Source organism: Panthera uncia, chromosome D1 (assembly GCF_023721935.1).
Source record: "Panthera uncia isolate 11264 chromosome D1, Puncia_PCG_1.0, whole genome shotgun sequence".
NCBI lineage: Eukaryota > Metazoa > Chordata > Mammalia > Carnivora > Felidae > Panthera > Panthera uncia.
The window spans coordinates 109,788,950-109,803,606 of record NC_064808.1 but is presented as its reverse complement, the minus strand read 5'-3'; the positions used below and the strand labels follow the sequence as shown (position 1 = coordinate 109,803,606).

The following is a 14,657-nucleotide window of genomic DNA, read 5'->3' as shown; positions in this document are numbered from 1 at the left end:
AAAACTAGTCTCTGTAAGCATGGCTTTATCACCAGGAAGTAACAAAGTAATGACTTAAATGTACTAGAAAGTTTATAAAACAGTAGAGATACTCATGGCTTATTCCAAACATAAAACACTTTATTTTCTGTAACAAAAGTTGTTCTTTGCATATAAGGATGTTCTAGTGGCTGCTTAGATGTTAGGGGACTGCTTTTCCTCTGGCAAAGGCTCATATCTCTGGTCTCTGTTCTTGAAGAGCTGCACTCCAAGATCAGGGTGAGAGTCTTCTACTTTGGAAAAGAGCCTCTTTGCAGAAATGGCCCATTTGAATATATAACCCATGAACTCAGTTCTCAGTTGTGGAACTAAATTACAGCAGTACATAATACATTGCATTCTAAAGCATAAAAATGCATGTAGAATGAGGTATAAATAAGATTATACCTAACAGCTCTGTATTTCTTTTAAACAAATGGCTCTCCAGGAAGACACTTTCCTTAGGCTCCTGAAATATATTTTTCTGCTATAACAGTGGGTCAATAATTTCTGCAGTTGAACCAGCTATTAGCTTTCTTGAGAGACAGAACTCTCTTAGTTTTAGGATCAAATTCGTATTGCCTTGTTCCATGAAAGAAATAGAAAAATCCTAGAAAGAAAAGAAAAGAAAAGAGACTTACTATGTTATACAAATGGTTTCTAGGCTTGACTTGAATTCTTGAAAAATCCTGTCATTTGTGAGAATATTTTTGGCATCTGCCATCCCCCAAATAACAATACTGATGTTATTCTATCACAACAACATAGAGGAAATATATTCATATATTCACTTACCATCTTTCTGGAAAACAGCATCAACCTTACTTTCAATTCCAGGAAAGTCATCTGCTATCATTTTGGGATAACCTGCATCCATGGATTGTTTATATTCATCATACCTGGTCAAAAAATAATTGGAGGCATCAGAATGCATCAAATGTGTAGACTTCACAAAGTCATCAAAGGGAATTTGGCAGCAGGAATGTTTTAAAAACTTTTAACTGCAGAGATGTGTGGCATGGGGGAGGGTGATATGGGATGCTGGATGGAAAAGATTTATAAGGTCCCTCTGAACGCCAACCACTAATTCTAATTCTCCGGGAAGTACCACACGACATCCCATTAAGGCAAACTGCAATCAAAGATACATTTCTACTGGCGGAAGGGCCCTGTGAAGATAAATGCCCTCCTTCTTAGGTGTCCTTTTTCAAATGTAGCCCCACGTGTTCCCTGGATTCCCAGTAGGGGTGTTGCACAATGATCTCTTAAGAATAGCCTTGGATACTTGCTACAGCCATTCACAGAAATGGCAGCTAGTCAAGGCAGTATGAGACTCCCGTGGGCAAGGTTCAATCTAGAATGTTCCCTCTATGTAGAAAGAGCTGGTGCACTACCACTTTCTGTCCTCGGTCTTTACCTCCAGTACTTGTTACCGACAAAGAAGTACGTTTTCCCAGTTTCTTCCTCAGACACAGCAGCATCGATGCTCATCACAGTTCTGGGGAAGCCGAAGGATTTGTGGATGTTCCTGGGGTATCCATACAGCATATCCTGCCCCCGGACAGCCCAGTACTTATCGCCTGCCAATCAAAAAACAGAGATGAAAATACTTATCCAGGGCGCCAGAAGACGGTAGGCTGATTTCCAGCTAAGTTCTTAGCCACACATGCCAGAGCATTGTCTCACCTGTATGTTAGAACCATCCGGGGAGGTTTTTCAAGATGCCTAAGCTAATTTTGTAACCAAGGTCTATTAAATCAGTATGTTTTTTAAATATCTGCATCTGCAGCAAGCTTGGAAATGGCCCAAGCGTTCATCGCACCACCTCCGTGACACCAGGCTCACTTCTGCGGTTTCCCCTCGACTCTGAAAGTTCCTGCCAATGGCTTCCCAAAGGCCAGAGTGTTGTAATGACTCACAGTCTATAATGACTTGCAGCCTTTGTCAGCAAAAACCATTGCATCTGGCTAGAATACAGTTCCAAACACTCATTTATGCTATGTCCAGATCTATGTATTTAGACTTAAAAAGCCCCATGTCACATAACACTGGTCTTCCCCTTGAAGCCAGGATTATTCTCATTGCACAGATATGCTCATTTACCCCTTATGAAAAAGCAGCTTGAAACTTTGTGCATCTGACATCCTACTTAAGGGGAGCCTGGGGGGCTCAGTTGGTTGAACATCGGACTCTGGATTTTGGCTCAAGTCATGATCCCAGTGTTGTGAGATTGAGCCCTGCATTGGGTCTGTGCTGAGCCTGGAGCCTGCTTAAGAATCTCTCTTCCTCTGCCCTTCTCCCCTTCTCACATACACACACCCTCTCTAAAAATTAAATAACTAAATTAAATTAATTGATTTCCTATTTAATTTCATGATCTGAAAGCCGGTTTCCAAGTTTTCTGTCCACCTAAACTGCATTCGATCCTTTGCCTTGAGTGTATGACTGGATAAAGTACTTTAATGTTTGCATATATTGTTTGCAGAAATAGTGATGTTGGCCATAGTGTCTTCAAAGCCAGGAGCCCATCACTGGATTACGTTTCATTCTGATAGAATCAAAGAAGCTTGTCACATTCAATTCATGATGATTCAGGACTTCTCATCCCTTAATGTACATGGCAGCTGAAGGACGTGGACAGACCTTGAGGATGTCAGGCTAAGCGAGAGTCTGTGGTCTTAACAGACTCCCCAGGGATGTCCACGATACCTCCCCCTCCCTTCATGTGTCTGTGCTATCCTCTAACTTTGGCCTCAGTCTCTCCTTTTCATTCCTGAGCACCTCCAGGGGAGATTTGTAAAGAGCCCCACACAGAAAACATTTTCAAAATTCCAGGTTCATAAACCAGCAGAACACGGATATCTGTAGTCACATGCTCTTTATGGAAAACAACTCAGAGCTGCACTGTATCGTTCTTAGTTACGGTGATGAGCTCCCACCGGTGTGAGAAGCGAGATCGTCAAGATTTCCCGAAGTGCATGGAGAGAAAGTAGCTACAACTGTCTTCTATCTCAGCCCCAAAGCAGATGAAACATTAATCCACGGAATGGAACCATCGCAGAAACATTACCTTTGAAAAACCGGATTTCGTCTCTCTCTGCAGCTTCATAAGCTGCCTCAAGTCCATTTGGCACGTTTGGCCAGAAAATAGAAATGAAATTCTGCTCAACGTCCGGGGAGTAGTGGCTTATGCGCATGTAGAACCTGATGATTAAAAAGTAAAGAGATTTGAGCTAATGGGGAGCAAGCGTGGGCTGACATCTAAGGGAGTTTACTGCTGGCCAAGCGGGTCCTGGTGAATGTTGAACGTCCGTCGTCCGGGCTGGGGCCCGGGCGGCGGTGGGGAAGCCTGGCCCGTGGTGTCCACTCCCTTGCACGGTGACAGCACCACGGCAGAATCCTGGGGCTTCCCAGGAGTGCACTGGTAAGTCCAGAGCATTGCTGCCGTCCATGCACGTCTGGCACAAACAACCTCAGGAGCCTGGACAGTCAACTGCAGCACAGTGACTACACAACCATCCGTGTCACTTATCTTTAGTGGCTTTGGTATTAATATGATTTAAGTTACTCAAATAATGGCTGTGGTTGACAACCAGCTTGCACCAATTCCGTCTGACCGCTGGCGTTGGAGCCGCAAGGAGCCTGTGGCAGAACATAGCCACATCCGTGTCCCTGCCAGCCCAGGCCCTTTCCCCCGTCACGCCTTTCCTCACAAGACCCTACGAGAGTGTGCTGCTCGCACCTCACAGAGGAGAGACAGGGGTCAGGGAGGGGAAGGGAGGTGTCTAAGGCAAAGGTCAAGTTTAAACTCAGAGCTGGCCACCGGTCCCGTTGTCCTCTTAGGCTGGTGGCTCACACAGTCGGTCCTACAGTCCACAGGGACTGGGTGATGGAAGAGCATAGACTGTAACGCGGCTGCAGAAGAAGGTTCCGGACTGCAGGCCATGGGGAACTATGGGCCCGGCAGTCAGGAGCCCAAGTGGTGGTCCGGCCCCACCTCTGCCTGGCGGTGAGGCCCTGGGCAAATCCACTACCATATCCAGCCTCCCACAGCTTCCTGCTTTGGTGCCACTTAAAAGACAAAGGACACAGGTATATGAGTTCCTGCAAATGCTAGACTTACTCCTGTTCCTTGAAGAAATCCCTCAAACACTTGCTTTGCTAGGGGTGTCCTGCTCTATTCAGAGCTTTCCTTTAAAGCCAGCTGCTTCCTTAGCTTTCAGCCACACCCTATATGGTTTGCATGCAGCCTTATCTATAGGGGAGAAGAGGGTGGAAAGCATTTGGGACCAACACCCTGCATTCTGGGGTGGATGTGACCACAGAGCAGTCAAACAGCACGGACACGACTCTAGCAAGAGCGGCTGAGAAGTGAGCCCATCAAAGCACCCCTACTTTCTGGGCCAAAGCCCTGGTCCTTCCTCAGGGCTGTTCTTTCTGTGGACTGCATCGTTCAAAAAAGGACTATGTTATAAATTTACACGGTCCTTTAGGAATCAGGATGACACAGAGAGTGGGCCTATTCCTTGGGAGGGAGCCCTGGATGTTTTGAGGCCACACACCGCACTGGGGGGTCCAGGACCCTCCTGTGAGGAGAGAAGCATGTCGTGACCCCACATATGTGCTCGAGGGAGGGCTCTCGTGAACTCTTGGGGATTTTCCCCACAATGGCTCCTGTCCTTCCCTAGGTCTCTGGGGATCGCAGGCTTTGGGGGCATCTTTACTAGGATAGAGGGGTGACATTTAAGGGTGGCTACAAAACCCCTATCAGCATAACGGTGCTGTGGAAACCACTGGCTTCTCCTACCGAAGTGCTAACGTGAATCTCATCACGAGAGTGGGCATTAACAAAGAGAGCTCGTCAGTACGAGCCAGAAGCTCAGTTGCTTCTCTGTCACCACTTGGTGCGCCAAAAGGATCTCATTCCTTCTCTCTGCCTTACTTTACTGATCTGCAAAATGGGACTATATTTCCTGAATTTTCTACTTCAATGTTTTTTTTTTTTTTTTTTTATGAGCACCAAACAACAGAACACATGTGGGGGGAAAAGTTGTCATAAGTTCATCACATTGTGCAAATGTGTGTAATTGCTTGCACTTAATCAAAATTACAATTATGCATGTAAGCATAAGACAAATAACATGTGGGGCAGAGTATAACGCATGGGTTCCCCTAGTCATGAGGGTTGTTGTGGTTACAGACACAAAACACAAAGAGGAACTGATGTCCTACCTGTCTTTAAAGAACATCACTTCTCCCCGAATCGTGGTGATTGCATCAAAGGTTAGCTTGCTGTCACACGGTTGTGGGGTTTGGGGGCCTGTTGGAGGGATGGGATTCTGGGAGGGTCCTAAAGGACAAAGAGATCTGCAGTTAGTTCTGCTGGAAAGCTGCATGAACCACAAAGCCAGCTTCTTAAAGGTCCCCACTGACAGCTGCTCTAACGGCCCCTCGTCCCCAGTGTTGTTCTGCACACTCACCATATATGGCCTGGATGCCATCGATGTCGTCCTGAGACAGCTGGACGTCACCACTGTAGATGTAGTTGGGGTACATCAGAGCCCCAATATCAGTCGAGTGAGAGAGTCCGAGGGAATGACCCAACTCATGAGCGGCCACACGATACAAGTTGAAATCTAAAAGTTCCAATAGACCCTGTTTGTAATTCTTTGAAGGGTGTTTGTAGTGGAAAAATACATACTTCTACTAATGCACCTTTTTAGTTAAGCCAACCAGTATTACAATGAACTGAGGAGGGGTGGGGGGATCAAGAGAGGCAGGATTAGCTGGCTCACCCCTGAAGTCGTTGGTCCACCTTTCGTCTTCATCGAAATGGACATCTCCGCCAAGATTTGGGCCTGGTTGAAAAGCATGAGCGAGGTTCCCTCCAGGTCCATCGAAGGGAGAATTGTCACGGTGATCTGCCAGAAACAGAATTCAACAGGTGTCCCTCTTGGTTCTAACTCCGGCTAACCCAGGAGGGTCAGCTTTGCTGAGAGGGCAACAGATTCCCACCCAGTGTGGCATAGTCCCTCCTTCAGCCTGTAAAAGCAACACTCCTCTTGAGCAAGGTCCTCCAGCAGCTGAAGGGATCTAGGGTCAAGGCAAAGGGAAGGTGAGAAGAGTTTCCTGGTACAAGAAGGGCTTACCTCCCCACACAAAGGATAGCATTATGTCCGCTTGACCCTCAGAGACCTTGGTGAAGGTCAGGGGTGAGACATCACTCCAGAGTTGAAAGGCTTTCTCAATGGCATGGTCCACCTCTGCTCTTGACAGATCTGGTGTGTAGTTTTCAATCCTTCACGTGAAATAAAACAGAGACATGTCAGACCTCCTCTGTCATGGCTCTGATGGGGAATAGAGTCCTCGCTCTGGTGCCCGTTCTGGTTACCTGTAGGTCAGGTCTGTGTGCTCCCATCGAGGGTTCCCCTCAGTGAGGACATAGGGAGCCACGTCGGGCACCCCACACCTGGCCTGCTGCATCACGTGCAGGGTCTCAGCATCTGGCCGCCCAGTCACCTTCAGCCCAAAGAATTTCTGCATTTGCTTCAGCTTCTCAACCACTGGGCTATGGTTTCTCTGCTTTACCATTTTCTTCCCGTCGTCCTTCAGATTATAGTAGTTTTCCAGGTATTTCTGATGAAAGATAAAAGTACTGAAACCACCGGATGAGAACTCTTTCTCTTCTCTGAAGATTGACAATACGAAGTTTTCGCAGAAGTGGAGAGCCACTTCTAAAGATTGTGTTTGGATTTCAGGGTCCTTATTATTGGTGGAAACTAATCTCAGAGTAGGAATCTCCCGACCTCTCATTAGCATGAAGTCAGAATTATAATTGGCTCCTTTAGTTCTTGCTTCCCTCCAACTGGAAAAGGGAAAAGAATCTGTTCTGGGGAGAGGACCCTTCCCACCACAAGTTTCTTTTTGTAAGAAACCCACCCTTTATTTATTAATAAATAAAGCTCATTTCTTAAGCCCCTTTATGCTACTACTGCTTCTCTATAAAGCCATGGGAAAATGCAGATAAAGGCTCTTGCGTTTCTGGCATGTGAAATTCAGCACTTACCTGGACCATCTCCACATCTTTCTCTTGTGTGTCTGAGGTCACTGCTGGGAAACCGTGGGACCCCACGCCCCAGAGCAGCAGCAGCAGCAGCAGAGGAAGGCTGGCCATGCTGACCTTGGCTTTTCTTCTCTGGTGAAGGCCTCTGATGCTCTCCACCTGCCTGCTGTTGAAGTACCTCAACTAGGAAAAGCTCCCTCTTTATATAGTCTGTGTTTCCAGAAAGCTGGAGGCTGGCTGGCTCACATTGCATAACATCCTCTTTGATTAGTGATGAATACCTCCGGCAATTATCAGAAATGGTGACGCCACACAGATTATTTGGATCCACTCGGTGTCGCAACCTTATGATTAATATCAAACAGTCCGTGTGTGTGAAGGAGACACATTGGTTTTCTCCAGCTCCTGTCTGTCCTTTTTGAACAGGGCCTTGTCAGAAATCGTAGAGTAAGTATTCCATGATCATGTGAAAAGGTAGGCTTTGCTACCTTTTGCCTTTGCCAAACTGTCTAGTATACTATTTCCATAGCCCAAGGTCTCCGTCTTTACGTGGGCCCAGGATTTGAGAACCTTGGCTCAGAAGCCCTCGTCCACAGGTCTGGTGAGATAACTCCCACCCTGTGCAGACACTGCCCATTGGCATCATGGGAGAAATATGACCCTTCTCTGAAACCTGTCACAATGTACCAGAGGAGGCAGGGGCTAGCCAAAGACCAAGTCTTGTTGTCTTATTTTGAGTCTGCTGGGGCAGAGAGAGAGAGAGAAGTGGGGTTCACCTGATGGGTCGGGGGCTTGGGTCTCAAGCTCATCACCTGCTAGACTCGAACTCACAAACTGTGAGATCATGCCCTCAGCCGAAGTCCGATACTTAACGGACTGAGCCACCTGTGGCCCCTCTGCTGTCTTATTTTTAATCATCCTCATTCCCCTTGATGCGAGCACATGCTCGTTAGGGCTGGGCTGCAATTATTCTCTCATGTATGCATTCGTTCACGTATCTTTGCATTCATTCATCCACATGATCGTATTCAGCATCTTCTGGGCACCAGTTCCCACGGGAGGGAGTTAATTAGTAAACAGACATCGTATGAGATATCTTAAGGTGGCTTTAACAGAAGTCCACACAACGCTGCTCAGATTAGATTTACCAGGAAGTGCCAGATGCACGAGACTATAGAGCTGGTCCAACCCTAAATTTCCTACCGTTCACTAACCCTCCTATCTCTATCATAGTTTTTGCCAAATCTTAGTGCCACCTGGCGTATTACTTTTGTATTTTTCCTTAAGTTATAGTTTGCCTCATTATAGGCTATCGTGTCTGTAAAAATCATCATTTAATGGTTATTAGTTTTGTATGCATATTGAAATAAATACATGGCTATGTCATGAAAATGTTCATTTGTGTGTCCATGTGGGAATATGTGTCTTGGGGGCTATCCTTCTGGCCCTTGGTGAGAAAAGCTGATCTAAGTCTGTGGATTCCTCTGCTCACACCCCAGCCTCCTTCCTCCAAAGTGTTTAACGAGATACGAAGCTGAGAAACACCTGTGTCCTCTTTTCCCCTCCAGCACCTGACGGTGCCCCTGCCTTTCCCACCCTGGCAGGACAGCTTTCTCTGGACTTTTCTCACCGTACCAACTTCTGTTTTCCTCACCACACTAAGAACAACACCTTGTGTATAAATATCGCTTCAATATCTTTTGGACTGATGTGAAAGGGCTCATTTTCTCCCTAATTACCTAGCCACAACTTCCTCATAAGTGGACTAGTGTGTGAGTTCAAGACCGTGAGGGGAATTAGAAGAAGTTCTCACCAAGGTCAAAGCCTCTCCTTCTCATGGGCATCAGATGAAGGGTGGGGCTGAGACCAAAGAACACCAACGATTGAACTGACTTCAGTACAGGCAAGGAAAATACTGGAAGAAGCTTTTATATCAGAGTTGTGTTCGCAAAGTCAAGGGATGGCACATCCCCCCTGACTCCTAGGGAATCTGGTCAGTGTGAAGAGGATGCCCCCCACCCTCCGGGCCAGTGAGAAGCAAGGGTCACGAGGTTAACTCAAGAACATGTGACCTTCTGGGATTGGGCAAGGCATTACAAAGATATCACCCAGGACGAGTCTCATGAAATAGTCAATGTGGTGCGAGCTTACGTACCCAATGGTCTACAGGTTTTCCCACTTTTGTAAATGACAGTATCCTTTAAACAAAATCCCTTTTGGGAAATCACCTTATAAACCAGATGACAGCAGCAATGCTCTGAGGGACACAGAGCCTCACCTGCCTCACTCCCACCTGGTCCCCTGTCTCCTCTCCACTAGCAAAGCCCCCGACGTCTGTGCCACAGGGAGGATCCAGTGGAACAAAGTTCAAAAACCACAGGTCTAGCCCAGCACTCTGGTCTTCCCCACAAGACCCTGAGCAGCAGGGAGGTTGCCCACAGGCCCGCTGTCATGACTCTGAAGGGACAGGGGTGGGGGGAGGACCTGGTCGGAGGAAGCACGTAGAGCTGGGACTCAACCTTCTGCTCCTGGTATGGGTGCAGAGCTCCCGATGTAAAAGCCGTGTTTTTCCCTCCAACTTCATGAATGCTGACAGGGATCGGACACTGGTCACTTAAAATAGCTTTTTGTTACATCTCTTCCCAAAATAACAACGAGTTTTAAATTAAGTTTCAGTTCAACAGACAGCTTCAAAGACTCATGGTGTCCTGAATCTTGAAATTTCCAGTTAGGTATTCACAGCAGAACACATGAGCTCCTTGGCTAGTGCTGGCGTGTGAGCGATTTGAAAGTGGAGAGGAAAACATACAAATTGGGACCAGAAAGCTGGGGATTAAATCCTACCCAAAGCCTAGCAATGCCAAAACTTTGTATAGTTTCCAAGAAGCTCAAGACATGTTAGAATTCTATTGCTTTTATGTCTGAATGGTTTTTTTTTTTCCTCTGGGAGCTTTTTTTCCCCCCATAATCCCCTTTCGGATGTAGTTTTGTGGAAATGATTCCTCCATCGTGTATCCCCCAGGGGGGAACAGCGGACTTAGGAGGGCTTTTGAGAGTGTGACCACGTCAGCTGACTCCCAACTATTTCCAGATAGGCAAATTATTTCCAAGGTTTTCTTGGTCACTTCATGCTGCTCTGTGCAAGGACTCAAGCATGTTTGTGTTTTTGCATATGAAGTTCAGTCTTGGAATATCCATCTTGCTTCGTATTTTTTATGCTTGGAAATTCAGCCTCTTTCATTTTATAATTCAATTTGAGTCTCATTTTTTTTTCTAGTTTTTTTTCGTCCTACAAGTCTTGAAGTGGCCTTTTAGCCAGAGGCTTAATGTTTTAATAATTTTTGTTTTGGGAGTGACATGAGGGAAAGCTTTGCCCCGATCCGTATCTTCTCCCTCCCCATGGCCATATGGTGGCTTCACGGACAATCACTTTGTGTGTGCCAGACATCTGACAGACACTTTGCCCCTGTTGGTTCCTTCAGACGTCATGGTTTCCTTCCGGGTAGAAATGATGGACGCATCAACCTGGAGGCACTTACTGTCATGAGTCTGTGCAACTCCAGTCCACCAACCTCCACAGTGCTCTGTCGCCGGATAGGTCACACACGCTCTGGGTATGGAGACTTGGCCTCCCTAATGGAGAAATGCTGTGAGACACCAGGCCGGTTCCGTGACTTGTGTCATGTCTACGATAACGTCTCCATGACACCACCCAATCCCTCAGGCCTGAGAGAATCTTAATTGATCCCCGCAGACCTCTTCATATGCTTGATGCTGGGATGCATTTCTTTGTTCTCATAGGAAATTATTGTTGAAAAGCCGGTGATGTGGCACCATCCCTCTTTGCTGAAGCTGATGTTATGGTTCCCCTTCATGGTTTGGGGAAAGGAAACTAGGGATGTTCCCAGGCCATACAGCTTTCAAAAGGGGAGAATGTGTACAGATATGGTGACTAGGGCATAAAGGTGTTTAGAGAAATATTTTCCAAAGAGAAGAGCCAGAAGCCCTTAGAAGCCTCTATCCTACAAGCTACGCAACAGAGCATTGGGGTGTTTTCTTCCCTGTCCTTGGAGATCAGCCCGAGATCACAGAGCCCCTCAAATCCCCCGGAGTCCTCTGTCCTCTGCCAAGGTTGCAAAAGCAAGCCTACATCATCATTTATACCGCGGGGTTAGCACAGTCTCCGTATAAAAGGGGACCAGTGTGTTTTGCATATTTTATATATATGTGTAGATATATATTGATCTTCGTGACTCGGTATCTATAAATATGCAAACCTGTGTAACTTTATATACACAGATATACTTAGCACAGTGCCTGCAAAAGATATATACATACAATTCTACGGACAATAGATGTCATAGGATAATATATTGGGATGTAAAATTGCATTTTTCGTCTCATAGTTTGCCCTGACCTTGCCAAGAGCTCTGTATGCCCTAGTTCACAGGTGTCTTCAGGACTGCAATCAAAAGCGACTTGATCGAAGGCAATATCTCTTTCCAACTGTGGAAAAACCTGAGAACATTTGGGGGAGGTTATGACAGCATCTTTGGCGAAGAGGGGAAAGGAACCAGTTTTGAGGGAAGCATGAGACAGAACAGCAGTTTCCTTAAACGGGAAAAGGGAACGTTTAGTCAGTTCCACCAGGCGTAAAGACCCACGCTTGGCTTCCAGCACCCTGGAAGCTGCTGTGGGTGGCCACAGGGAGGCTGGATGCTTCCACACTTTGGAGATGGAAACACACATCACCTCCTCCGAGGCACCAGTATGTGGCTGTCCGTTTCCAAGATCAAAGTGCATTTCGACACCGGCGTTTGCTCACACAACAGTGGCTTCCTACTGTAGGAAGCGTGGACGGTCACCTTGTATTTGGGGAGGGTATGGATAAGAGAATTTTCTTTCAGGTCCCCTCCAAAAGGTGTGGTAGAAAAAGCACAGCGTTTTGACTCAAACGACATGGGTTTGAATCACAGTTGAGCAATCTTGGATGTTATCATCTGCAAAAAGAAATTATAATGCCTAGCCCTTTTTTTTTTTTTTTACAATGTGATTGAACAGGCAGGTACTTTGTAAATTGAATGACTGCATATGGTAATTATCATTACCTCCTGACCTTTGAGAGTATCTGCACCAACAGGTACTACCTAGTGATACAAGTTAACCAGGGTTCACAGACCCGAAACCCATTTTCTGGGTCTGCAGTTAGTATTTTCTTGAAATACGAAGATAAATTTGCCTTTAGAATATTAACCAAAATGTATGCGTGCATTACAAACTCGATTTACTCCCACTGACTGATATTCCAGGCGGCTTGATCGCAAACGTAGACTTATAATAGATGTACACAGACACAGAACACAGACCCGGCGGCAGCATTGTGATGTGAAGGAAATCTAATCTCCACATAAGGCAGATTTGAATTCAAAACTCAGTTTCGTAGCTTTTTAGGCCTTAGGCATATTAACCTTTCTGATACCTCATTGTCTCGCATATAAAATGCAAACAACAACATTATGATTTTCCATGACGGTTTTAGGGATACGTGAATCCCCAAATGCAAATATACATCATGCTTACTGTGTAATAGCTGCCCATTGAGCATTCATTGCTCCGAGAGGGAGAAGACACCTAAAATCATCTACGTTGGCCATTTTACATTGGACACGAGGAAATCGAGCCCCTACGTTTTTGTCTTAATTCTTGGAAGCAGAACTATTGCAATGATGAGTCCTGACGAGAACATGTCAATATGCCAAATATTGATAGTAAAAAACTATCTATAAATTAATTATGATTCTTGAAGAAATTGCTATTATGCAGTGACGTACAGCAAATCAACGTCAACATAATTTTTGGCTACCTGCACATAAACTAATGCAGTGAGTTACCTCCTTTACTAATTTTGGAAGCTCGCCCGAGAAGCAGCCATACTCTAAGGTGTAATGTCATCGTCACCTTCACTGACACCGGCTAGATGTGATTCGAATAGTAAATGGCAAGGCGGCAAATTTGTTAGTTGCATAAATCATGGCCAGGAAGCCATGTGTCATTACATACTCACCTTTAGTTATATCTTGGGAAAGTGAAACAGTTTCCTCTTAATCATGCTAAGGAGTTTTTATTAATAAATGCAGTTATGTTACGAATCAGCTCTTGTTCTGTGACCTGACACTTTTCAGGACCGTATCCCAGGGCGGGATTTCCCCCAAAGCAGCTTTTTTTCTACTGACCAATATGGAGCGGATGATGGGTGTGGATCTTTTTTTTTTTTTTTTTTTTTTTAGTTTTGGGACAGAGAGAGACAGAGCATGAACGGGGGAGGGGCAGAGAGAGAGGGAGACACAGAATCTGAAACAGGCTCCAGGCTCTGAGCCATCAGCCCAGAGCCTGACGCGGGGCTCGAACTCACGGACTGCGAGATCGTGACCTGGCTGAAGTCGGACGCTTAACCGACTGCGCCACCCAGGCGCCCCAAGGGTGTGGATCTTGAAGCAGCTCTCTGGTGAGTCTGGAAGGCCCAGTACTTATCACCCGATTCTATGCCCCTGTTTTTTTTTTTTTTTTTTTTTAATTTATTTATTTATTTATTTATTATTTTTTTTAATATATGAAATTTACTGTCAAATTGGTTTCCATACAACACCCAGTGCTCATCCCAAAAGGTGCCCTCCTCAATACCCATCACCCACCCTGCCCTCCCTCCCACCCCCCATCAACCCTCAGTTTGTTCTCAGTTTTTAACAGTCTCTTATGCTTTGGCTCTCTCCCACTCTAACCTCTTTTTTTTTTTTTTTTTTTTCTTTCCTTCCCCTCCCCCATGGGTTTCTGTTATGTTTCTCAGGATCCACATAAGAGTGAAACCATATGGTATCTGTCTTTCTCTGTATGGCTTATTTCACTTAGCATCACACTCTCCAGTTCCATCCATGTTGCTACAAAAGTATGCCCCTGTTTTAATCTACTTCAGAAAGGCTTAGGAAATATACTGTGTGCAGGAGGTGATGCTTGCTGAAGTTAATAATTCAATGTATTGTTCATAGCCTGATGACTTCTCAAATGAATTTACTGCTGAATTATTCACTGACAGAATTAATTAATATGTTTTGAGGAGTGTTTTCTCTGTTGTCACCCTTATTAGTTGAAATGCCATGTTTTCAGCTATGTAATAGCAAGTTGAATTCTTAATACTCTTCCCTTTACAATATGACTCAGGGAAAAAAATGTTTTCTTCGCTACAGTCCGACCAATTCTTTGTGATTGCCCCAAATGGATAAAGGTATGTCATTCCCCATATCTTTACACCACCGCATATGCTGTTCCCTTATCCTCCATGCTTGGCCTGCTAGACTCCGATTGGCTGAAGAACATCTAGGATCAAGCATCGCTTCCTTCCTGAACTCCATTCATTCATTCATTCATTCATTCAATAAAAGCTTAATAAGCAATTGTTAAGAGGCAGGCATGGCGCTGGGCACTGAGGACAGTCCAACGTAGGACATGTGTGAGGATAGTTACTGCACACTGTGGATTACCGGGTACGCATAAGAGGAAGACTGAACACAGCCAGAAGGCA

At 45.5% G+C, this 14,657-nt stretch overlaps 1 protein-coding gene across 1 annotated transcript; it reads right to left on the bottom strand.

The window, feature by feature from the left end:
- Positions 1-258: 258 nt before the first annotated feature.
- MMP1 (matrix metallopeptidase 1) lies at positions 259-7,254 on the bottom strand. The gene is made up of 10 exons (XM_049614272.1): positions 7,085-7,254; positions 6,410-6,654; positions 6,168-6,316; positions 5,814-5,939; positions 5,499-5,654; positions 5,251-5,368; positions 3,089-3,222; positions 1,436-1,598; positions 814-917; positions 259-628 (listed from the first exon to the last, which is right to left on the bottom strand). The coding sequence occupies exons 1-10, from the start codon at positions 7,190-7,192 to the stop codon at positions 519-521; spliced, it is 1,413 nt and encodes a 470-aa protein (XP_049470229.1). The 5' UTR covers positions 7,193-7,254; the 3' UTR covers positions 259-518.
- Between the last annotated feature and the right edge of the window lie 7,403 nt (positions 7,255-14,657).